General features: G+C 44.5%; 1 protein-coding gene across 1 annotated transcript in view; it reads left to right on the top strand.

Annotated features, from left to right (window-relative positions):
- aldh8a1 (aldehyde dehydrogenase 8 family, member A1) overlaps positions 1-19,349 on the top strand; it is a 35,841-nt gene extending 16,492 nt beyond the window's left edge. The window contains exons 3-7 of the mRNA XM_052024264.1: positions 3,273-3,428; positions 10,450-10,599; positions 11,084-11,340; positions 15,052-15,213; positions 18,335-19,349. Of these exons, the coding sequence (XP_051880224.1) occupies positions 3,273-3,428; positions 10,450-10,599; positions 11,084-11,340; positions 15,052-15,213; positions 18,335-18,787 (1,178 nt within the window). The 3' untranslated portion in view covers positions 18,788-19,349. The remainder of the gene's footprint in view (positions 1-3,272; positions 3,429-10,449; positions 10,600-11,083; positions 11,341-15,051; positions 15,214-18,334) is intronic.
- The last annotated feature ends 4,863 nt before the right edge of the window (positions 19,350-24,212 follow it).

Genomic DNA, 24,212 nt, shown 5'->3' with positions numbered 1-24,212 from the left:
CCAATCAAACTAAGAATATATTAAGGGTAGAACATGACTGGAGTGGTGGGGGGGTCGAATGCAGGAATACTGACTTATTGTTAACAACTTGGGCATAAGTGGAGAGTTCAAGAACCCTTCACAAACCTTGGACTTCAGATGCCATCGTAATGAAGGGGACTGTTGTACCGAGGTTACACTGCTAAATGGTCCAGGTTCTTACAGCCAAGCAGCCCACAGGGGGCATAAGGTAATGGGAATTTGGGGACAGCTGTAGGCCATTCAGCCCCCCAAATTTGTAACTTCATTCAGTTGCTGATGGTTAACTTGTATCTTCATCTACTCACCTTGGTTTTGTGAACCATAATACTCCCAGCTAATGGAAATCTCAGTTCAAATTTACAGTTGATTGTCTCCCCAGCTTTCTGAAGGTAAGCATTGCAAATTTTTTACCACCACTCTTTGTGTGAGTCTGCACTTTCCAATGTCACTGGGGAATGATCTGCCTAGAATTTTAAGTCACGTCTTTTGCATTGCCTCCACCGACTTCAGTCATTAAGCTTGGGATGTGCAAATTCAGGGTTTGAGTTCAGAGTCATCATTGACTCATACACTGAAACGTGAGAGGATCAGACTTGCATGAACATCCACAGAACACAGAACCTCTACCAAGCTGCCTCCTGCAAAATATCACCCTCCAACAATAAAGATCCACAATAATACTCTGGAAAACATGGAATGTTTCCCATCTCAGGAACCACCTCTCAACAAATGCAGACACTGATGATGAAAGTCACCATAGCTGGCAGTGTACCAGCATAACTGAGGGCCAAGGGATGTTTGAGGATCAAACCTGGTACAAAGCTCATGGTCTACTGGGCAGATGTGATCTCTAGTCTCCTGCATGCCTCTTAGACATGAACTACCTGCAGCAGGCACCTCAAAGCAATGGAAAGATACCACTGTTGTCTCAGCAAAATCCTCCAAATCTACTGGCAGGATAAGTGAATCAATGTCTGTGTTCTGTCCCAGGCCAGCATCTCCAGGATGAGGTCTTAATTACACTCAATTGGCTTCATTGGGCAGCCCACATCATTTACGTGCCCGATAGCACTCCCGAAACAGATGCTCTAATCCAAGCTCTGTCATGGCAAGAGGTTACCAGCTTGATAGAGGAAATAATTCAATTATGTTCTCAAAACCTCCTTAACAAAAGTATTACATCCCGACCAACTTGAGGAAATCCAGAATCTGTAATCACTCAGACTGGAAGAGGAGTGATTGCATTGGCACCAAAACCTTGAGTCCATTTGTTGGGAGCACACAGTGGCCCTGCATAAATGACAGAAGGAGGGTCCCGGACTACTGCCTTGTCCATCACCTGCTGGCCTTCCAGTGGTAGAGTCTGAGAGACCCACATTGGTTTCATCATTCACCTAAGAACCCATAGCAGCAGAGTGGAAACAAGTCATCCTTAGCTCTGAGGGATCTCAGAACTAAATGAGATACTCTAGATGTGGTCTAACTCAAGATTTAACATAATTTCCATTCCTTCATATCTTAGTCCTTAAAATAAAGAAAATCCACTTGCTTCTAAATTATTTCTCCTACCTGTAATCTACCTCTAATCTGGGATCTTGGTACCTGGACCATGAAATTTCCCTTCCCATTTAGGAGATCTCCTGATCCATCTTATTCAGGCTCTACATTTTAAAAAATGGTGAAATTGACAAGAATTTTTCAATAGTTGAGAAACATCATTTATCTGAAACGCTGGGGCAAATCTCCCCGCACCAGGTCTGCTGCCCCCTAGCATTTAGTGGGCCAGATGCAAAGGGCCTATCCCGTTGACCCACTTGGAGTTGGCTGACAAGCCATAGCGAGAACTCAGTGACGAGTTGGCCTTGGGTGGCAATCCTGAGACCCCGCCCCGGCATCCTCTTGATTGCCTTTGACAGAAGGCAAGCTGGGGCAGAGCTTTACATTGTACCAAAAAAGTGAGAGACTTTTTACAGTTTTTAAATGTGTCTAACTTACTTCACAACAATCCACTGAATTTCATTACTCCAGTTCCTCCACTTGATTTTACTTTGATCTCGTAATATAACAAATATAGCCTGAAAAACCTCAGCCATTTGGTATCATAACCTGAGGAACAAACTGTGCACAGCCTCATCATGACTGGTATGATTTCACTTGTGATTTATGAAAAATTTTCAACAATGCATCAACTAATAATTAAAGTTTCACTTTTTGATCCAGTTGGGACTTCACTGGGTTAAAATTTCTTGCCCCTCATAGAAGGGAGAGCTGGTGAGACTAAGGTAAATAACTTCCTTTGCCAAGAATCCTCACTTCATTCTGTGAATCATAGGAACACCTTATGCACAGCTTATGTTGAAAGATTCCTGGGGACTCTCTAGCTGATTGATAAAGACTGTGTTGGCTGTGTTGTCTTTGTAGAAAACTTCCCTTATTGAAGCACAGTGACACTAATATGCCAACCATTCAAGCAGCACAGTGATGTTTGTAAATCTGACGTTAGTGGGACTGAAATCTGATGACCTGGCTTCCTGGGATCAAGGATTCCAGTTTACAGACTCTGCATTAATGAACTAAACTGACTAGTCAGTCATCAAATGGGTCCTGGAGTACTGCAAACATTCGTGGCTCGGACATCAGATCATAGCAAGTCTGCCAGGAAAATTACTCTGGTCCAATTTTTCATAGCCAGGTGTTGGAGATAATGAGGCCCCCAAAAAAACGACTTTCATTTAACACAGCAAGCAGTCAGTGATTGGTCATTAAACACTTATTAAGGTGAACCCTAGCTAATATGGTTCTGGGATCTGCTTACAGTTAGGATGGTGAAATTTGAGAGTGCATAGTTGTCCACCTTCAGATCTAATTAGCATTGATTCACACCACAAACAGTTCCTCGGTTGGATATGGAGATGCACTAACTTCACAACTTGCTTATGTACAGCCTATTGAGGATATATAAAGAAATAAATTGTATTTAAATGTTGTCAAATCACATCTTTCAGAAAAATGTCAAAACACTTCAGATTTATTGATTTACTTTAATAATGCCTACATTGTTCTCAAGTAGGTATGGACAGCTGCCATTTGCACACTGGGAGACAGCAAAATAGACTGCAGTAAATTAACCTGTAGATTTGAGGTTGTGTGTGTGTTCTCATACCAAACCTCCACACTGGCAGCATGATTTCATTGAAATCAACCCATTATCTAATTTCATAAATATTAATTTTTCCCTTTGCAAATTTTAGGGAAAACTATTACTGCAGCGAGAAGCATGGAAATACCTCGAGCAGTTTATAATTTCCGTTTTTTTGCCTCAACGATCCTCCACAACACCACCGAATGTTCAGAGATGGACCATATGGGCTGTACTCTCTTCACCACGCGGACACCGGTGGGAGTAGGTGAGGTAGCGGAAAATAATCAGATAACCTCTAAAACATTAGATATTTATTTAGATATTTATTTATTAGTCACATGTACATCGAAACTTACAGTGAAATGCATTTTTTTGCATTACTGAGAATGTGCTGGGGCAGCCTGCAAGTGTCGCCACTCTTCTGGCGCCAACATAGCATGCCCACAACTCCTAACCTGTACGTCTTTGGAATATGGGAGGAAACTGGAGCACCCGGAGGAAACCTACGTAGACACGGGGTGAATGTACAAACTCCTTACAGACAGTGGTGGAATTGAACCCAGGTTGCTGGCGCTGTAATAGCATTACGTTAACCACTACACTACTGTGTCTCCCTATATTCTTAACATGTTTTAAATTTTTTTTGTGAAAATCTGCTCATATATTTTGTTGAGGCCAGTGAGAAATAAATTCTGTCACCTGGAATAAAATTGAGCCAACATTATTTTTGTAGAACTTGAGGGCTTGGGGAAAAATCTCCTTCATCCCACAGCCCAGACTGTAAAAAATATTAGAGAAACCACCCTGCAAAAACAGCAGGAGCAATGAACTATTCTGTCTAGGGTGGTTTATCGCTTCTCAGTGTTACCAGAACTGTCCTCTGGCTTGTGATAATAGTTACAGTTTTTCACCATTTCTGTTTTTTCACTATTGTGTTATTACTATATGGAAACGGGGTTAAAATTACACAAATGCCAAACACTCTGGAAGCTGAGAACCAGAAATAAAAAACAGAAAGTGGAAATATTCAGCAGATCAGGTAGCATCTGTGGTGAGAAAAACAAGGTCAAATATTTGCAACCGATTCACCTGAAGACAACTTGATTTGTCTCCAGAGATACTGCCTGACCAGCTGACTATTTGCAACCTTTACTGTTTTTGTTAAAACAATTTACAAATTGCCTCCAATTAGTTTATAAATTGAAAAGATTGCGTACAGAATGGCTGCACCATGATCAGATTGGGGAAAATGGTCAAGTGATGGTGGTTTCTTAAATTGGTCCTAGTTCTGGGACGATTGTAGCAACTACTGGGATTTCCTGCTGACTATATTTTGGCACATTGTTTTGCAATTGTGATTCCTATTCTAAGCGGATTCTGACTGAGGACAAAGCAACTGATGGTTTTCAGTACTTTAGGCTGCTGGAGAATGGAAAATAATCTGAATTCCACTGTTGCCTGCAGATGGATACTCAGAGGTGTCCACACATGGAAGCAAAGTCCACCACTGCCTTTTCACTTGGGTCTTAAAATAATCTTGAGCATGTATCTCTGCATTGTCAACTTGTTAATCAGTAGAAACAAACCTCTTTCACTTTCTTCCTGAAACATTTAATAATTGTGAAAAAGCCTCATTAAATCCCACTTTAATACCCTTACCCTCTGTTCCAAAGTAATAAGCCTGATTTTTCAAACTCCCTGCATAATAATAGCATTTTGTTCTTGGTATCATTAAAGCCTCAGCATTGCACTGAGATCCTTCCTGTGAAGGCTTCCCTGAACTTTATGCAATGCTTCAACTGTGGCCAACCAATGCTTTTGTATTTTAAGACCTCAGTTTATATTCATCATCCCTCTTTATGAAACTTAGAGTTACATTTCCCTTTTTAATCTGTCTTCTTATAAATCTCATAAAAATCTTTCAAAAATCTTTCTGTATCTTTCAATCTCTCTACGGTGCCTCTATTAAAAAATCATTTCTTGAGGAGCATACTGCCTTTATAAATTATAGGAGGGGACAGCTTCCCTGAGGGAGTTGAGGGTGGGTGGTGCTGTCAAAAGGATATGAATGCCTTCTGCCTGGCATCAGGAGAGGAAATGTATTTTCTATTTCTGTTCCGTTAATAATTCTGATGTTGATAGGTTGGTGTGGGGTGAGGGGTAGATGAGGGGAAATGTGAATGGTGGTTGTGAGTGGAAGATTTGGGGTTAGGGAAGTAGAAATGGAGTGTTTTCTGTAGGTATTTTGTCCATCAGTTACCTAGTTTGATAGATGTCCAATGCACTGTATAGCAATCGGGGAATAGATCAGCAGCAAGCTTGGGAGGGGCAGGAGTTAGGATATGTAGAAAGAGGCTGTGTGACTTGGATATCCCTGAAGGAGGGTGGACCATAAGACAGGAAGATTTCGTAAATTGGAAAGATTGCATTGTTGTTCTTCGTAGCTCACGAGCAGCTCTGTAGAGGACTTTCTTGGAAGTCTTTCTCACATCACTTCAGCTGCTGCAGTCCATGAAACATGGCCTGTAGCAGTTAAATAAAACTCACATAGAACATAGAACGGTAAAGCACAATATAGGCCCTTCGGCCCATAGTGTTGTGCCGACCTTTAAACCTCGCCTAAAACTATCTAACCTCTTCCTCCCACATATCCCTCTATTGTAAATTCCTCCATGTGCTTATCTAGTAATCTCTTGAATTTGACCAATGTACCTACCTCCACCACTGCCCCAGGCAGCGCATTCCATGCCCCAACCACTCTCTGGGTAAAAAACCTTTCTCTGATATCTCCCTTGAACTTCCCACCCATTACTTTAAAGCCATGCCCTCTTGTATTGAGCATTGGTGCCCTGGGAAAGAGGTGCTGGCTGTCCACTCTATCTATTCCTCTTAATATTTTGTACACCTCTATCATGTCTCCTCTCATCCTCCTTCTCTCCAAAGAGTAAAGCCCTAGCTCCCTTAGTCTCTCCTCATAATCCATACTCTCTAAACCAGGCAGCATCCTGGTAAATTTCCTCTGCAGCCTTTCCAACGCTTCCACATCCTTCCTGTAATGAGGTGACCAGAACTGGACAGAGTACTCTAAGTGTGGTCTAACCAGAGTTTTATAGAGCTGCATCATTACCTCGTGGCTCTTAAACTCGATCCCTCGACTTATGAAAGCTAACTTCCCATAAGCTTTCTTAACTACCCTATCCACCTGCGAGGCAACTTTCAGGGATCTGTGGATATGGACCCCCAGATCCCTCTGCTCCTCCACACTACCAAGAATCCTGCCATTAACTTTGTACTCTCCCTTGGAGTTTGTCCTTCCAAAGTGTACCACCTCACACTTTTCCAGATTGAACTCCATCTGCCATTTCTCGACCGAGCTCTGCATCATATCAATGTCCCTTTGCAATCTTCGACAATCCTCTACACTAGCCACAACACCACCAACCTTTGTGTCATCTGCAAACTTGCCAACCCACCCTTCTACTCCCCCATCCAAGTCATTAATAAAAATCATGAAAAGCAGAGGTCCCAGAACCGATCCTTGCGGGACACCGCTAGTCACAGCCTTCCAATCTGAATGCACTCCCTCCACCACAACCCTCTGCTTTCTATAGGCAAGCCAATTCTGAATCCACACGGCCAAGCTTCCCTGGATCCCATGCCCTCTGACCTTCTGAAGAAGCCTACCATGTGGAACCTTGTCAAATGCCTTACTAAAAATCCATGTAGACCACATCTACTGCACTACCCTCATCAATCTGTCTGGTCATCTCCTCAAAGAACACTATCAGGCTTGTGAGACATGATCTGCCCTTCACAAAGTCATGCTGGCTGTCCCTGACCAGACCATGGTTCTCTAAATGCCCATAGATCCTATCTCTAAGAATCCTTTCCAACAGCTTGCCCACCGCAGACATAAGGCTCACTAGTCAATAATTCCCTGGACTATCCCTACTACCTTTTTTGAATAAGGGGACATCATTTGCCACCCTCTAATCCTTCGGTACCATTCCTGTGGACAACGAGGACTCAAAGATCCTAGCCAAAGGCTCAGCAATCTCCTCTCTCGCCTCGTGGAGCAGCCTGGGGAATATTCTGTCAGGCCCCGGGGACGTATCTGTCCTAATATTTTCTAACAGCTCCAACACATCTTCTCTCTTGATTATCAAGATGCTCTGGAACATTAACTTTACCAACACTGTCCTCAGCGTAATCAAGGCTTCTCTCCTTGGTGAATACTGAAGAGAAATATTCATTGAGGACCTCACCCACTTCCACTGCTTCCAGGCACATCTTCCCACCTTTATCCCTAATCAGTCCTACCTTTACTCCCGTCATCCTTCTGCTCTTCACATAAGTGAAAGATGCCTTGGGGCTTTCCTTAACCCTACTTGCCAAGGCCTTTTCATGTCCCCTTCTTGCTCTCCTCAGCCCCTTCTTAAATTCCTTCCTTGCCATCCTATATTCCTCAAGAGACCTATCTGATCCTTGCTGCCTAAACCTTATGTATGCTGCCTTCTTCCTCCTAACTAGATGTTCCACCTCTCTTGTTAACCATGGTTCCTTCACCCTGCCATTCTTTCTTCACCTCACCAGGACAAATTTATCCCTACATCCTGCAAGAGATCCCTGAACAACGACCACATCTCCGTAGTACATTTCCCTTCAAAAATGTCATCCCAATTAACACTCGCAAGTTCTAGCCTGATAGCCTCATAATTTGCCCTTCCCCAATTAAATATTTTCCCATCCTCTTTACTCCTAAGCTTGTCGATGACAATGCTAAATGTTAGGGAACAGTGGTCACTGTCCCCCAAATGCTCACCCACTGAGAGATCTGTCACCTGACCTGGTTCACTACCTAATACTAGATCTAATATGGCATTCCCTCTAGTCGGCCTGTCAACATACTGTGACAGGAATCCATCCTGTACACACTTAACAAACTCTGCCCTGTCTAAACCTTTGGTACTAAGCAGATGCCAATCAATATTTGGGAAGTTGAAGTCTCCCATGATAACAACCCTGTTATTTTTGCACCTTTCCAAAATCTGCTTCCCGATCTTCTCCTCAGTATCCTTGCTGCTGCCAGGAGGCCTATAGAATACTCCCAGTAGAGTAACTGCTCCTTTCTTGTTCCTACCTTCCACCCTTACTGGCTCTAGAGAGGATCCTGCTACATTATCCACTCTTTCTGCAGCTGTAATAGTATCCCTGACCAGTAACACCACCCCTCCTCCTCTTCTCCCCACCTCTCTATCCCTTTTAAAACACTGAAACCTGGGAATATTCAGTATCCATTCCTCTCCTGGTGACAGCCAAGTCTCTGCAAGAGCCACAATATCGTAGTTCCATGTATTTATCTAAACTCTCAGTTCATCACTCTTATTCCTGAAGCATCTTGCATTTAAGTAAATGCACTTTAGCCCATCCACGTTACTACTTTTATACCCTATACTCTGCTTCTCCTTCCTCAAAGCCTCTCTATATGTTAGATCTAGCTTTACTCCATGCACTTCTTCCACTGACCTATCCCTCCGGTTCCCATCCCCCTTGTAAACTAGTTTAAACCCTCCCGAACCACCCTAGCAAACCTGCCTGCAAGGATATTGGTCTCCCTCGAGTTCAGGTGTAATCCATCCAATCTGTACAGGTCCCACCTTCCCCAGAAGAGATCCCAATGATCCAAAAATCTAAAACCTTGCCCTCTGCACCAACTCCTCAGCCACGCATTCATCTGCCATCTCCTCCTATTCTTACCTTCACTATCACGTGGCACTGGCAACAATCCTGAGATTGCTACCCTTGAGGTCCTGTTCTTCAGCGTTCTGCCTAGCTCCCTAAGCTCACTTTTCAGGACCTCATCCCTCTTTCTACCTATGTTGTTGGTACCAACATGTACCAAGACTTCAGGCTGCTTTCCCTCCCGCACAAGAATGCTATGGACCTGATCAGAGACATCCTGGACCCTGGCAACTGGGAGGCAACATACCATCTGGGATTCTCGCTCATGTCCACAGAACCTCCTGTCTGTTCCCCTGACTATTGAGTCCCCTATCACTACTGCCTTCCTCTTCTCCTCCCTTCCCTTCTGAGCAGGAGGACCAGTCCCAGTGCCAGAGACCTGGCTACTGCCGCTTGATCCCTGTAGGTCATCCCCCTCAACAGCATCCAAAGCGGAATACCTATTTTTGAGGGGAACAGCCTCCGGGGTCCTCTGCTCTGTCCACCTGTTCCCTTTCTCTTTCTTTCCCTTGACAGTCACCCATCTATCTGCCTCCTGGACCCTAGAAGTACCTGCTCTAAGGGGGGGTGACTGCCTCCTGATGCACAGCACCTACATAACTCTCTTCCTCCCTGATGCTTCGCAGTGTTTGAAGCTGCAACTCCAGCTCATCAATTCTGGGATGAAGTTCATCCAGCCTCAAGCACTTACTGCAGATGTGGTCACTGTGCACCACAGCAGGGTCCGCTAGCTCCCACATCATGCAGCTATAGCACATCGCCTTGCCGTCCATCTGAACTTTTTTTTTCTTACCTAGCTGTAGTCTACTTAAAAATTATAACAATAACAGTAAACCTTACCTTTACTTACCAACTACTCACCAGTGTTGTTGCAGATGGCCTCCGCCTCTTGATGCCGAAGCCTGTTGTACCAAAGCCACTCACTCTGACTCCGTCCACTCCGACAATGGCCGGTTCAAAATGGCAACTCCACTTGACACGACCTCCTTTATATTGGCCTTTCTAATTTAGCCTGGACCTGTGAGGGACCCGCTGCTCCTACATTGAATGAACACAGCCTCCTTTGAAATACTTTTTGTCAGATCTGCCAGATCTTGTCAGATATGAAGGTGGGTGAATTCTTAACATTTTGGAGGCATCATTACCTTTCTAACCCCCTCCACCTCTCCCCTCCCCCAGTACACACACACACACACACACACCATTTTCTGCCACTTCTCCTGCAGTCTACTAATCTTTCAATATCTACCCACATTCACTCTTAGAATGTGCCATGCCCAAATTTGACATCAAAGTTGATAGTATCTTTTGGTGCCATTGCCCCAGTAATTCAAACAAAGCTTAAAACAAGAGGTATCTTAGAATAGATTGTAAGGAAATAACTAGGCTCATTTTCTGCCGGTCTGAAAGCATCAAGGCAAAACTTAGTATTGAAATTGTTTTGTCTGTAAATCAGCTATCAGCTGGACTTCAATATATTATTAATGGTTATGATTTCACACATTGTGAAGTGGCTAATCCTAGTTCCTTCTCTGTTTCTTCAGCTGGCCTTATCAGCCCCTGGAATTTACCACTTTACCTCTTGACTTGGAAGATAGCTCCAGCCATTGCCACTGGCAACACTGTTGTTGCCAAACCTAGTGAAATGACATCAGTCACTGCTTGGATGATGTGCAAGCTCTTGGATGAAGCAGGTAGAGTAATGGTAACAGGTAGACACAGAATGTCTCTGTTGTATCCCTCTATGCAACTTTTTTTTGAAGGTCAATTTGAATGTTTCCTGCTACCACAACAGAGATCCCTCATTACTGGCACAATTCTGATGAAAAGTGATTGATTGGGAACCTTAACTCTGTTTCTTTCACCACAGTTGTTGCTTGACTAGCTGACTATTTCCAGATTTTCCTGCATTTATTTCAGATTCTCAGCATCTGCAGATTTTATTTTCCCATGATATACCTTGTTGTGGTCAGAATCATCGATCTTAGTCCAGCATGGTTGTGAAGAGCTTGTTGTACTGCTTTGAATTGGGGCTAATACATCTTTGGGATCATTGCTTCTCTGAAGCTAATTCATAGCATTGCTTTCATGAAAATGTCAGTGAGCGTGACTTGAACTTCCTCCAGGCTTATCCTATTCCTGTTTGCTATTTGACCATAGTTTTCTTTCTTGTCTTAGGCATTCCACCTGGTGTAGTGAACATAGTGTTTGGGTCTGGCCCAAAGGCTGGGGAGGCAATTGTTTCTCATCCCGATGTGCCACTGATATCTTTCACTGGGAGCACACTCACTGCACAGCACATTCGAGAGAAGAGTGCTCCATACTGCAAGAAACTCTCCCTGGAGTTAGGGGGGAAGAATCCAGCCATCATCTTTGATGATGCAAACCTTGATGAATGCATCCCAACCACTGTGCGGTCCAGCTTTACTAACCAGGTAGAAAGTTTACCAGACACCAATTCTTCCGGTATACAATGGCAACTTTTAAGGGTTAAAGATTAAGGACATGTGAACTACTCTTACTATTTTTTAGAACATAGAACATAAAATAGTACAGCACAGTACAGGCCCTTCAGCCTATGATATTGTGCCGAACTATATGAACACCTACTCCATGGTCAATCTAACCCTTCCCTCTTGCACAGCCCATAACCCTCCATTTTTCTTATTTCCATGTGCTTATCTAAGAGCCTTTTAAATGACCCCACTGTGTCAGCCTCTACAACCACCTCTGGCAGTGCGTTCCAGGCACCCACCACTCTCTGTGTAAAGAACCTACCTCTGACATCCCCCCTGAACATTCCTCCTCTGACCTTAAACAGATGTCCTCCAGTATTGGCTATTGCCGACCTGGGGAAAAAGTGCTGGCTGTCCACTCTATCTATGCCCCTCATAATCTCATATACCTCTATCAAGTCGCCTCTCATCCTGCATCGCTCCAAAGAAAAAAGCCCTTTACTCATAAGACATTTTCACCAACCTAGGCAGCATCCTGGTAAATCTCCTCTGCACCCTCTCTTAAGCTTCCACATCCTTCCTATAATGAGGTGACCAGAACCGTACACAATACTCTATGTGGTCTAACCAGAGTTTTATAGAGCTGCAAAATTACCTTGCGCCTCTTAAACTCAATCCTCCAACTAATCAAGGCCAGCACACCATACGCCTTCTTAACCATCCTATTAACTTGAACGGCAACTTTTTTATTGCATCATTTTTCATATTTCTTAGGATGTCCTCATTACCAGATTCACTGCTTATCCTGACAACTGAGTGTCTTTCAAGACAAGTTTAAAAGGCATTGATAGGTTATCCACAGATGGAAATCATTTATAGACCAGACAAGATAAATGCGTTGCAACAAACAGTCTACTAGAGGAACTCAGCGGATTGATCAGCATCTGTGGGAGGAGGGGAATTGTCGATGATAAATATGTTGTCTTGCCTTTCCTGAAAGACATTAATGAGCTAATTTAGTTTTTACAATAATATTTTTTTCTGGTAGTAACTCATAAATGAGCAGATTCAGAAAATTCACACCAAGTTATCATAAATGGGAGTTGCATTTGTAACCCCTGTTTGTTAGCCCAGTACCATTTACACTACGCTAACCCAAGCAGTGCACCAAATACAAAGGAGAAATAATTGAGGAGGATGAGTGATAAAATGTACTCAGTGCAGAGACTATAGTAAAGAAAACAAAACCCCAAAACACAGACAGATAATGGTTCAGTGTCTTCAGGGTTCTACCACAACTGCCAGTCACTGTATCAGGGTTAGGGGAAGCAGCAAGGCTGGATGTGACTGGATAACAGTGGAAAAAATCCATACAAACCAACCATTATCTATCAGAGTACTGTTGCAAGTAGATAAGAAATGAGGATTGGCTGTTACTTGCTTCTTTCAATAGGATGTTTTAAAAAAAACACATGCTGTTCACAGTCTTATATTGACAGGCATGCAAATACCAAATAAGTTTTTGCCTGAAGTAAAATGATATAATAACTTTGCTATTTTCTGAACTTGGATGGCAAGGAAGGATATACCCACAAAACATTTCCACAGCCAGCAGAGTTTATCTGACATTATTGTTTTTGAAAGCCATTCAAATATCCTTGTTTAATATCCAAAACTATTTGCACTGAATTCATTAATCAAATGTTACATTCAATTAACTTTTAGAAAGGTAATTGCCATCAGTATCAATGGAGAATGTTATTGCAGGAAGTTCGAAGTTAATTGAAGACATTTGAGAATAGTCTTAGCTTTGCATAAAAGTGTCAAGAGTGTGATACTGGTCACCTGTCAAATAATTCTCCTTTATTTTCTCTCCATTTGAGTCAACAGGTGATGAATGTTAAAAAAAAACAATATTCAAGCATCCCACCTGAATCAGAATATAAACTGTGTAGCACCCTAGGGTAGAGAAAACATTTGATAGGCATAAACCTGAAGAAGAGTTGGACTCGGGAGAAGAGACAAGCTGACATCATTAATGCCCCAGTTTGAGAACCGGGGAGAAAGTCACAAGAACAATTTGATAGTGAGATAAAACAGCAATAGAATAATCTGCTAAGTACTTGAATCAAAATGATTAGGTAATAGCAACAATTTGCATTTATGTGGCTTCTTTAACTGTAAAAACATTCTGAGATCCTTCACAGGAGCGATATCAAACAAAACTTGACTCCAAGCCACATTAAGAGATAGCAGGAGAGATGATAATATCCTGCTCGATAAGGTAGCTTTTAAAGAAGGTAGAGGGGCTGGCAGTTATAGGCAGGTTAATTCTAGAGCTTGTGTCCAAGGCAACTGAAGGTATTGTTATCGAGGGTAAAGCAATTACTTTCAGGATTATATAAGAGGCCAGAAATAGAGAAGGGTTGAGATCTTAAAGAGTAAAGGAAATGGAAAATATTAAAGAGATGGGGAGGGAAAAGTCATGGAAAATGTGAATATGTTGATGGATAAAAGAGCATTTTTCCTCCTGAGATGGAAAGTTGATTGTTTTGTCTTGTTTTTGCACAAGTTACAGTTTTAAACAAAAAACTAAAAATACATTATTACATTCTTGAAGCTTTCTTGAAGCATGTATTAACACTACACAAACTTAGAGCTAAGAATTTTAAAGTAGAAAAAATATTATCCAAAAACAATTATTCAAATTGCACACAAAATGGCAAATTAACAAAAAAATAATTAAAATATTTGTTACTGGTTTTAACAAGTTAAATTTACTACTTTATTAAAGATTTGTCATGTTGGCTCTCCTTACCATCTTAATGTCATTTACAGAGAAAGCTGCTTGGGCCGGGTTTGTTTCTTCGGGTGGCTTATCAACAATGGTGGTGGTATATCTGACCACTCTTACGTCTCTGCTGCAGTCCTAAACCAGTTCCTTGGGGTGGGGAATATTTCTACTGGACAGTAAATGCCCATTTGGAATTTGGCTGCCAGGAGGGAAGTGGCAATTTCTGCGTGCAAGTTACACAACACAATAAACAAAATAAAACTTAACAACATTAATGCAAGTTGAGGTAAATATAGTCCGAAGTAGAATCAGGGATTTTTCAGGTTAGTTTAAGAACCTGATGGTGGTGGAGAAGAAGCTGCAGTTGAACCTTGAGGTGTGGGTTTTCGGGCTCCTATATCTCCTGCCTGATGGCAGCAATGAGAAGAGGACATGGCCCGGATGGTGGGGGTCCTTAATGACGGATGTTGCAGGGCCCAGAGCTGCTGTGCAAGAGAAATGGTGGGCTTCTGAAAGACTTATAGTGTCCTACATAAGTAAATTTGTTGTAATTTAGCTCCTGGTAGAGCCTTTAAAAATAAGAAAATAGGGATTGAATGTTGAAGCCCATTGGGGACAGAATATTGCTTACTATATATTAGGGATCGACTTGAGATTCTATGACACTTAAAATATTAACACAGAGAGCAGAGTTTTTATGTGAACCTGCTGAAGTTATCATAATTAAAAGAAAGCTGCATTTAATGATACATTTTCAGACCATTAAAATGCATTAAAATGACTCTTACTGTCTCTTCCCTCTTCCCACCCTCCCTCCTTATCCACCATCCCCCCTGCACCCCCATCTTTTACTGAAAACAGAGTCCAGCTCAGGAACTCCTTTTCTCTTTTGCCAGGGTGAAGTCTGTCTGTGCACAAGTAGAATTTTTGTGCAAAAGAATATTTACAGCGAATTTTTGGAGAAGTTTGTGGAGGGTGCCAGAAAATGGAAGGTTGGCATTCCTTCAGACCCATCCGCCAATATGGGAGCTCTCATCAGCAGAGAGCATCTGGCAAAGGTTTGGATCCATCATTGCATGCTGGAGTTTCAAATAAATAGAAGTGCTATTTATATGCAAGCTTTGAAAATTTTAATTTCAATTCTTTTTCAGCGAAAACATTAATTAAAATATTGTTCTTTTAAAAAAGAGTGTAAAATACACTTTTGTCTATAACTCATGGTATATCTGAATTGTTTATTTTTAAAGGCACATGTCCTGAATTTGTGTGGGCTTTCTGATCCACCATTTACTGGTGAAAGTCTAGAAATAGCCCAGTACCTGGATCCTGAGGTTTTGTTCAGAAATTTTGGCATTGCCATGTCCAGAATGGAACCTATATCTGCCCCAAACATGACTGCTCCATTAGTGGAGGAAGCAGCAGGCATTCCTTACACTGGGAATTCTCACTCCCTGGATGTCATTGGCATTTAGCAAGTTGGAGGTTGTTGGGACTAGCAAGCAAGATGCATTAGTTATCTACAGGGAAATGGCCTGGACTATGGGGCTACTTACTTAAACATTTTGTGAATCTCAGTGAAAAGGTTTCTCAGTCAGGTAAGTGGGTTTGGGAAGCCTCACATCTTGATAACAAAAGATGCATAGAGTTGTACAGCATAGAAACAAGCCCTTCGGCCCACTGTTCGAGAGTCTTGGCCATTATTTCCATTTTGCCCCATACCTTGCTCATTCAAGTACCTGTCCAGATGCCTCTTAAACATTGTTACTGCTCCTGCCTCCACCACCTCCTCTGACAGCTCATTCCAGATATCAACTATCTTTATGTGAAAAATTTACACCTCAGATCTCCTTTAAGCCTCCTCCCTCTCACAAACCTATGCCCTCTAGCTTTAGACACCACTACCATGGGAAACAGACACTGGCTATCTACCCTATCTATGCCTCTCATAATTTTATATACCTCTTTCATGTCCTCTCTCAGCTTCCTTTGGGAAAACAGACCCAGTTTATCCAATTTCTCCTCGTAACTCAAGCCCTCCAATCCAGGCAACATCCTTGTGAATCTTTCCTGCACCTTCTGTAGCTTAATCATGACTTTCTAGTAGTGTGGCGGCCACAACTGCACACGATACTCTAAGTACGATCTACCAAATTTTTATATAACTGAAACATGTTGTCCCAACTCTTCTGCTTAATGCCTCAGCCGATGAAGGCACCTAGAAGTAGTTAATACAGTCAGTGAAAAACTGGGCCAAGACAAGCAAAGCTTTGGATTGGTCCCTGCTCTGTGCTAATAGATCTAACCTCATGCAGTAGGAAGCAAGCTGCAGTCGATCTCTTAGCTATGGGTTGGGGAGAGGAAAATTTCAGCTCTGGTATCTGTTGTTAAATGATTTCTGCTAGAAACTATTTGATTAGATTTAATTAGATTATTGGCAAATCTGATTTTGAGATGAGCCTGCTACCATGTAACCATGCCATCAGTAAAGATGACCTATTTACACCTCCCTTACATCACCCAATTCCTCCTGGCTTCACTTAACCTGTTGGTCAAACCCTAACCATGTTGAAACACTCGTGTGTAGTCTTTAGTTTTGACTATTTCAAAGCTCTTCTGGTTGTCTTTCCTCCCACTCTATGTAAACATGGGCTCATGCAAAGCTCATATTTTAACTCTACTAAGTACCTTGATCCAACAGTTCTCCTTTCGTTGCTCTATACAGCAACACTTCTTTTAACTTCTCGTCTGGTTTTTAAATCCCTTCAGAACCTTGCTCCTGCCCCGCTGAAATCTTCTCCATCCCAAAAACCTTCCATACATTTGCTCCTAATCTAATGCCTTGATTACTTTGAATCTTAATCATTTCTTCATTGGTAGTCGTAGCTTTAATTAATATGGTCTCATATTCCGGAGTTCCCTCTCCAAAGCTATCATTCCTCCCCCTTCCTTTCAACCCACTCTTTGACCAAAGATCTGGTCACCTGCTCTAATATCAGTTTTACTTTGCTATTGTCGTTGGGGTGCTTTGCTGCATGAAACTATTCTATAAATACAAGTTGGGTTTGGACAGGGTTAGCCAGAGCTATCATTCCATAGGTTGATAGGTTGCTTCATGCTTCAGAAATGACCAGTCAGTCAGATACCAGAGGGTAAAATCATATCCTAGCCTGTCAGCGCTCTTTAATATTGTTCATCTTTTCCCATATCTCTTCCACTACTGAGAACACCCTCCTAGGATCATAGAATCATGAATATAGGCATTAAGGACCCTCACCATCCAGGACAAGCCTTCTTCTCGTTACTACCATCAAGGAAGAGGTAGATGAGCCTGAAGACCCAAACTCAATAATTCAGGAACAGCTTCTTCCCTTCCACCATCATATTTTTGAACAATCCATGAACCCGTTATTCCTTTTTTTCTTGCACTATTTATTTACTTTTGTAATTTATAGATTTTCATGTCTTTGTACTGTACTGCTGCTGCAGAATAGTATGTCACAACAATGTCATATGTCAGTGATAATAAATCTGATTCTGATTCTGAATGAGGCCATTCAGCCCATCTTACATTCACTGAGGCTTTTGCCTGTTCAAAGAGTGATTTCTGCTTTTCATGGTGAGCTCTTGAACTTCACTGAATGCATACTGCTAACTCATCCAAAAGTCCACCATTCACATTTTCACATGTATGAAGACTCTTTCCCCTATCCCTTCTGTAATTATTAGCTCTATTTCTTACTATTGAATTCATAATGTTCAGACCTTTTTATAAATGCTTTACTTCCATCAGCACCATATCTGTTCCAGCTCTCACTGTCCGTGTTATTCTTCACTTCTTTCTCTTCACCCCTTCCTCTCTGCCATCCATGACAGAGCCTTTAGTTGTTTTACACATTGCTTTACTTGTCCAAACCTTTCCACCTTACCATTTCTGCCACCCTTCAGAAATCTTGCAAAAAATCTTATTCTTTTGATTGTGTCTTTGGTCCTTTCCACTATATCTTTGATTACTATGCAGTATCTGATCGTGTAAAACATCGGTAAATCATTTTAATTTGTCAAAGCATCACATATTTGCAGATTGCTGTTAATTGATTAGTAGTCGGTTTGATTGCTTGTTTTGTATGAGTAATGGAATGAGTCTTTTTGCTAATAGTAATGTCTCTGTTTCCTGAACAGGTAAAGAGTTATATCGATCTGGCCAAAAATGAAGGAGGTAAAATCCTTTGTGGTGAAGGAATTGATTCCATGGACATTCCCGATAAAAACAAGACTGGCTATTTTCTGTTGCCAACAGTGATCACAGAAGTAATGGACAGCTCACGCTGTATGCAAGAGGAGATCTTTGGCCCAGTGACCTGTGTTGTACCTTTTGAAACCGAGGAAGAGGTTATCCAGCGAGCAAACAATGTGAAGTATGGGTTGGCTGCCACTGTGTGGTCACGAGATGTTGGCCGGATACATCGGGTTGCTAAGAAGCTTCATACCGGTATGGTATGGACCAATTGCTGGCTTATTCGTGATCTGAATTTGCCATTTGGTGGCATGAAAGCCTCTGGAGTTGGCAGGGAAGGGGCCAAAGACTCATTTGAGTTTTTCACAGAGGTTAAAACTATTACCATAAAACATTGACTCCTCACCACATAATGAGTGATTCATTAACCTGCAGTAATTAAGGCAAAATTGCAAAAACATTGTAGAAATAATTTGAAATTTTATCCATCACTTGTAATTGTTTGTAATGGAGCTCCATTTGTAATGCTTGGAAGCAAAGGACGACCTCACCTGAGAATATGAGGTGTGAAAGCAGGAGCTATCCCTCAGTGTATGGTAACTGCTGAGTCTAGAGTAACATTTATTTGCATGTGTTACTATTTGTCAGAGGATAAGATGATTCCTTCTTGTTGTGGCCACCTTCAGGCAAGGATCAAATGACAAGGATCAGGAGCAGAATTGTTATTAAACAATAATTTGTAACTAGTAGTAACGTTTCATTGGAGTGATGTTCAGTAATTCTTCAGGAGCAAGTATAGCCTTACACATGATGTACCAGTGAGGTACTGCACTACAGTACTGTTCATACAATATAATGAGAGCAAAAGCCTTAACAGTATGTCATATACTTTATCAGCTGAACATATAGGTCATCAAAATAAGTTAGTAATGTAAAGTGTAATTTTGAAAAATAAAGTGAATTATGAATTATAATATCTCAGTTTAATTTATTTTGCTTTGCTTGGTGGGTTGTCTGAGAAAAGACTGTCACACAGCAGTGGATCAGCACTCAACCCCTTTCTCCAATGAGAGTTGAGGTGATTAAAACCTACATCAAGAAATTAGACTATTTGTGGTTACTTTTATGCTTGCTGCGTATAAAATTTGTTTTGCATGTGGCGACTCACCGTCCGCGCAAGCGAACCGTCTCGGCGGTCGGGGTGTGCATCGTCGGAGCGGCGAGGCCCGAGATGGCGCTGGGCCTTCGTTTTCCCTGAGTGACGGGGGGGAGAACCCACGTGCGCGAAAAATTTTGATGACGTAGCACGTACATCATTTCCGTTTTCAGAGGGCAGGAACCGCACTGCTTAAAAGGCCTGTGCAAGGCGGGTAAGTAAATTAGTCTTGTTCCACAGCTTGCAGACTCGTGTCTTTATTCTCGCATCGCGGTAGCAGCCGCTACATTGGTGACCATGATGGTCCAAACAGATTTTGAACCCACATAATGACCGACAACGCAGCAGCCAACGCAGTGGCACTCAAGCTGCCCACCTCTTGGATGCTTCGGCCCTGCGTGTGGTTCGACCAGGCCGAAGCCCCAGTTTCCAACTGTGGCAGATCACCTCCGACTCCACACGGTACTACCATGTGGTCAGCTCCCTGGACCAGGAGACAGCCGCCCAGGTTGGAGACTTCACCCAGACTCCTCCGGAGGAAGGCAAGTACCTGGCTTTCAAGGCCCTTCTCACTCGGACCTTCGGCCTCTCCCGTTGTGAGCGTGCCGCCCGCCTGCTTCATCTCGATGGCCTGGGGGACAGATCTCCATTGGCCCTGATGAATGAGATGCTGGCCTTGGCTGAGGGACACAAGCCCTGCCTGATGTTCAAGCAGGCCTTCCTTGAACAGCTGCCCGACGACATTCACCTGCTGTTGGCCGACGCCGACTTCAGCAACCCACATGAGGTAGCCGCCTGGGCAGATGTCCTGTGGAAGGCCAAACGCGAGAGCGGTTTGTCCGTTGGCCAAATCGCCAGACTGCATGTTCAACACCAGTCCCAGCAGCCGAACGACCACACCCCAGAAACACAGATGATGACACCGACGACCAGCTGTGTTTCTACCATCAGAGGTGGGGTGCGGAGGCCCGTTGATGCTGCCCACCCTGCAAGTTTCAGGGAAGCACCAGGGCCAACTGCTGCTGATGGCTACCATGGCTGGCCACCAGTACAGCCTCCTATTCATTTGGGACAAGCAGTCTGGGCGTCATTTCCTTGTCGATACTGGAGCAGAGGTCAATGTTTTACCCCCGACTGGCTGCGACACTTGCAGCAGGCAGTAGGGACCTGCCCTCAAAGCTACAAACGGCACAACGATTCGAACATTTGGTACCCGTACAATCCAATTACAATTCGATGACAGCCATTTTACCTGGAACTTTACTCTTGCCGCCGTTGCCCAGCCACTCCTGGGAGCTGACTTCCTCTGGGCCCACTGCCTGTTAGTCGACCTACGACGGAAACGGCTAGTGCACTCCAGAACCTTCCAAACTTACTCTCTGGGCGAAGCCAGCCTACCAGCCCCATGCCTGGACTCCATTTCCCTGTCTGGCAACGACTTCACCAAGGTCCTAGCCGAGTTCCCATCGGTTCTGGCACCTCAGTTCACGAGTTCGATTCCCAAACATGGTGTGGCACCACATCACTACGACAGGGCCACCCCTTCACGCCCGAGCATGACGACTACCGCCAGACGAGCTCCGCCTGGCGAAGGAGGAGTTCCACCACATGGAGGAGCTGGGGATCATTCGCAGGTCAGACAGCCCCTGGGCCTTCCCCCTGCACATGGTCCCCAAAGCCACTGCAGGCTGAACGACGCCACCACCCTAGACCGCTACCCTGTCCCTCATATCCAGGACTTTGCGGCAAACCTACACAGGGCCCACATCTTCTCCAAGGTGGACCTTGTCCGGGGATACCACCAAATCCCGGTCCACCCTGACGACGTCCCCAAAACTGCTCTCATCACTCCGTTCGGCCTCTTCGAATTCCCTTGAATGCCGTTCAGCCTTAAAAACGCTGCGCAGACCTTGCAGTGGCTGATGGATGCGGTAGGCTGCGACCTGGACTTCGTGTTCATTTATTTAGATGACATTCTCATCGCCAGCCATAACCACCAAGAACACCTTTCCCACCTCCGCCAACTGTACTCCCGCCTCAGTGATTTCAGCCTCACTATCAACCCAGCCAAGTGCCAATTCGGCCTCCACTCTATTGATTTTCTCGGCCACAGAATCACCAGTGAGGGAGCAACACCCCTACCCGACAAGGTAGACACTGTCCGCCATTTTCCCATCCCATGCCTGCAGGAGTTCGTTGGGATGGTCAACCTTTACCATCGTTTGATCCCTGCAGCAGCCCGTATCAAGCGCCCTTTGTTCTCGCTGATGTCTGGCAAGGGCAAGGACATGGCCTGGAATGACGAGGCCGCAGCTGCCTTCGTTAAGGCCAAAGAAGCCCTAGCAGATGCCGAGATGCTGGTACACCCCAGGACAGACATCCCAACCGCCCTCACGGTGGATGCATCCAACACCGCAGTCGGTGGGGTACTGGAACAACTAATGGAAGGCCGTTGGCAACCCTTGGCGTTTTTCAGCAGGCACCTTAGGCCACCCGAACTTAAATACAGCGCCTTTGATCAAGAACTACTAGCGCTATACCTAGCGATCCGGTATTTCCAGTACTTTTTAGAAGGCAGGACTTTCACCGCTTTCACTGACCACAAGCCATTGTTTTTCGCCTTCTCTAAGGTCTCCGATCCCTGGTCAGCCCACCAGCAGCGACATTTGTCCTACGTTTCCGAGTTCACAACGGATATCCAACATGTCTCCAGAAAGGACAATGTCGTTACTGGCACACTCTCCAGACCGACTATCCACAGCCTGTCCCTGGGTGTAGACTACGCGGCCCTGGCTGACGCACAGCAAGCTGACGATGAGCTGCCCAGCTACAGAGCCGCAGTCTCAGGCCTGCAGCTCCAAGATTTTGTAGTTGGCCCAGGTCAACGGACCCTCCTGTGCGACGTCGGCCTCGCCCTATAGTTCCTGCAGCCTGGCAGAAACGCGTTTTTGACTCAGTACATGGGTTGGCGCACCCGTCCATCAAATCAACTGTCCGACTAGTCACCAGCAAGTTCATCTGGCACGGCCTGCGCAAACAGGTCAGTGAGTGGGCCAAGACTTGTCCGCACTGCCAGACATCAAAAATCCAACGACACACCAAGGTCCCGCCACAGCAGTTCGAGCCTACCCGTAGAAGATTTTACCACATTCACGTCGACCTCGTTGGTCCCCTGCCTGTTTCAAGAGGAGCACGGTACCTCCTTACCATCGTGGACCAGTTCACAAGGTGGCCAGAGGCAACCCCTCTCTCAGACATCACGACCGATTCCTGCGCCCGGGCGCTGCTCACAACTTGGGTCTCGCGCTTTGGTGTTCCGGCCCACATCACTTCAGACAGAGGCGCCCAGGTTACCTCCAGCCTATGGTCTGCATTAGCGAACATGCTAGGAACGCAGCTGCATACCACCTCGGCCTACCACCTTCAGTCAAACGGGTTGGTAGAACGTTTCCACCGCCATCTGAAATCAGCCCTGATGGCCCGCCTGAAAGGTCCTAACTGGGTCGACGAACTTCCTTGGGTCCTGCTCGGCATACGCACTGCCCCCAAGGAGGATCTCCACGCTTCATCAGCTGAACTCGTGTACGGTGTGCCCCTGGTCATCCCAGGGGAGTTCATACCCGCCCTTAGGGAGCAAGAGGAACAACCCGCGGCAGTCCTAGGAAGACTGGGCGAGAGGCTCGGCAGCTTGGCACCGATTCCCACTTCGCGACGTGGTCAGTCCCCATCCTGTGAGCCCAAGGAACTATGAGACTGTAAGTTCGTTTTCATTTGCAGGGGCACACCCCGGGCACCATTGCAACGACCATACGAGGGGCCGTTCTGGGTTGTCAGAAATAATGGGTCCACCTTTACTTTGGACACTGGGGGCGAGGAAGAAGTCTTCACGATGGACCGCCTCAAACCGGCCCATTTAGACCTACATCAACTGGTCGAGGTCCCAACACCACGATGCAGAGGCCGACCACCCAAGCAACGGCTAGCACAGCCTGTGAACTTTAGGGACCGTATCGCCACTTCTGGGTGGGGGGGGGGGGGGTGGGGTTTGTGTGGCGACTCACCATCCGTGCAAGCGAACCGGCTCGGCGGTTGGGGCGCGTGTTGTCGGAGCAGCGAGGCCCAAGATGGCGCTGGGCCTTCGTCTTCCCTGAGCGACTGGGGAGAACCCGCATGCGCGAAAAGTTTTGAAGATGTAGTGCGTACGTCATTTCCGTTTTCGGAGGGCCGGGACCACGCCGCTTAAAAGACCTGTGCAAAGCGGGTAAATAAATCAGTCTTTTTCCACAGCTTGCAGACTCGTGTCTTTATTCTTGCCTCGCAGCAGCAGCCGCTACATGTACATGTCTTGAAGTGTTTGTGTCCATTTTCTGATGAAGTCCCACTCTTCAGGAAATTGGACTGGTGCACTTCTGAGTGTGAGTCATTCCAGCTTGGGTGTTGTCTCCTTGTCGTCATTCACACAGTGATGATGTCATTGAAGTCCATGGCACCCTTTATTTCCTTTCCGACGGAAATTGGATCAAAAGGTTGTGATCTATGACACTCTCCTATTATTCTGCTGACGTACATTCCAACAGCATAGGCACAGAGGAAGTAGTCCAAAGCCTCCAAGCAGTTGTTTGTAATTACTTTTAGTAAATGCTTTCCAGCTGCCCTACATAGAAAGG

The sequence above is a fragment of the Pristis pectinata genome, chromosome 10 (assembly GCF_009764475.1).
Source record: "Pristis pectinata isolate sPriPec2 chromosome 10, sPriPec2.1.pri, whole genome shotgun sequence".
Taxonomy (NCBI): Eukaryota; Metazoa; Chordata; class Chondrichthyes; order Rhinopristiformes; family Pristidae; genus Pristis; species Pristis pectinata.
This window is presented reverse-complemented; position numbering and strand designations above follow the sequence as displayed.